Raw genomic sequence first — 1,450 nt, forward strand, 5'->3', positions numbered from 1 at the left:
AAATATATATTTTAGGTTTTTCCGGCACTTTGGCCGCTGGGGGTTAGGCCGAGTTTCGCAGCCCCTTTGCGGAATAAATCTGGGGCGTTTTGCCCCAGGAAAGGCTATTTCCAAAGCGGCACAAAAAGGATCGCTCTGGGAGCGGGGATCTTCACTCCTCCACTGATGCTGGGGTTTTACTCTCATTTAAACTGTGGTTTTCTTCCACATCTAAACTGGCTTTGGGCTTTTTTTCCTCCGCTTAGACAGTCTTTTTCCCCTTTATTTTAAGCAGTGGGGTTTTTTTTTGCGCCCCGTTTAAGCAGTGTTTCCCTCGCAATTTAAAGGAATTTTTTCCCCCTTTTAAACGGCATTTGCAGCGTGGCCGTGGCTGTCCCGCCGCAGGGACGGAAGAGGAGCCGAGGGGCTCCGGGAAGCGGCCCCCACCCAAATCTGCATCCCCGGCCCGGGCCCGGCCGGCTCAGGGGGATGCAGAGAACCCCTTTTCTCCTCTCCCCTCGCTTCTTTCTCGTCTCGGCGATCTGGGACAGGGGGAGAAGAGGTGCAGGAATTGGGGCCGGGTGTAGGAGGCGAGGACAAACAGCCAAGGTGGGACTCGCGGCACTGCCGGCCCTGCAAAGCGGTGGGGCCGATGTTTCCTCCCGGGGCACTTCCAGCCCCGGCACCGAGCCCGGGCTCCATCCTTCGTTTGGAGTGAAAATCGGCCCGTGATGTCCAGAACCTGCCGCCGCCTTTGGAGGCTTAATTGGGCGAATATTTTTTCCTCCATGAACCAGATTTCAGCCGAGCGGCTCCGGGCGAGCCCAGGGTGCATTTGTAGCCAGGACAGGGCTCAGCTTGTCCCTCTTTTTTCCAGCCAATCCCCCCAAATTCAGCGGCCCCGCGAGGTGCCATCACCTCCCTGTTCTCCGCCCAGCTGGATGGATTCCCTCTCCCTTCCCTTTCAAACAGCCGGCGAACAGTTTTCCCGGAGAAAAGTTTCTGCAGAGGAGATGAGGGTGGGATGGGAGAAGGCACCCGGGATAAACTGCTCCGAGGGGTCAGCTCTGACCCCAAATCTCCCCTGCTGTTCCTGTGCCTCTCCCAGAGGAAAGGGGGAGCCGGGAAGGGGCTGCGGGGGCCCGGGAGGCCGAAGCCCCCAGCCCGGGGCGAGCAGCCCTCGCATCCCGCCCCACGCTCCGCCGGCGCTGTGGATGCGGCCCGGGGCTCGCCGTCTGCACTGCTCGGTTTTGAACGATTTCCAAAATAATAACCCAAATAACAACAATCGAATCAAACCCCGCCGAATGGCTTGTTCGTTTCTCACCGGAGCAAGGCAAATACCTGGCAAATGCGTGGTTATTTTGTCACGGTTCTGTTTTGGTTTGTTTGTTTTGGTTTTTCTTTTTTTTTTTTTAATTTTTTTCCCTCGCAGGCAGAAATCCGTCTCCGCTCCTCCTTTCCCGGCGGG

General features: G+C 57.1%; 1 protein-coding gene across 1 annotated transcript in view; it reads right to left on the bottom strand.

Annotated features, from left to right (window-relative positions):
* Window positions 1-681, bottom strand: part of BARHL1 (BarH like homeobox 1) — a 2,474-nt gene extending 1,793 nt beyond the window's left edge. The window contains exon 1 of the mRNA XM_031057295.1: window positions 502-681. Coding sequence (XP_030913155.1) covers window positions 502-681 — 180 coding nt within the window. The remainder of the gene's footprint in view (window positions 1-501) is intronic.
* Window positions 682-1,450: the final 769 nt, after the last annotated feature.

Source organism: Geospiza fortis, unplaced genomic scaffold (assembly GCF_000277835.1).
Source record: "Geospiza fortis unplaced genomic scaffold, GeoFor_1.0 scaffold27, whole genome shotgun sequence".
NCBI lineage: Eukaryota > Metazoa > Chordata > Aves > Passeriformes > Thraupidae > Geospiza > Geospiza fortis.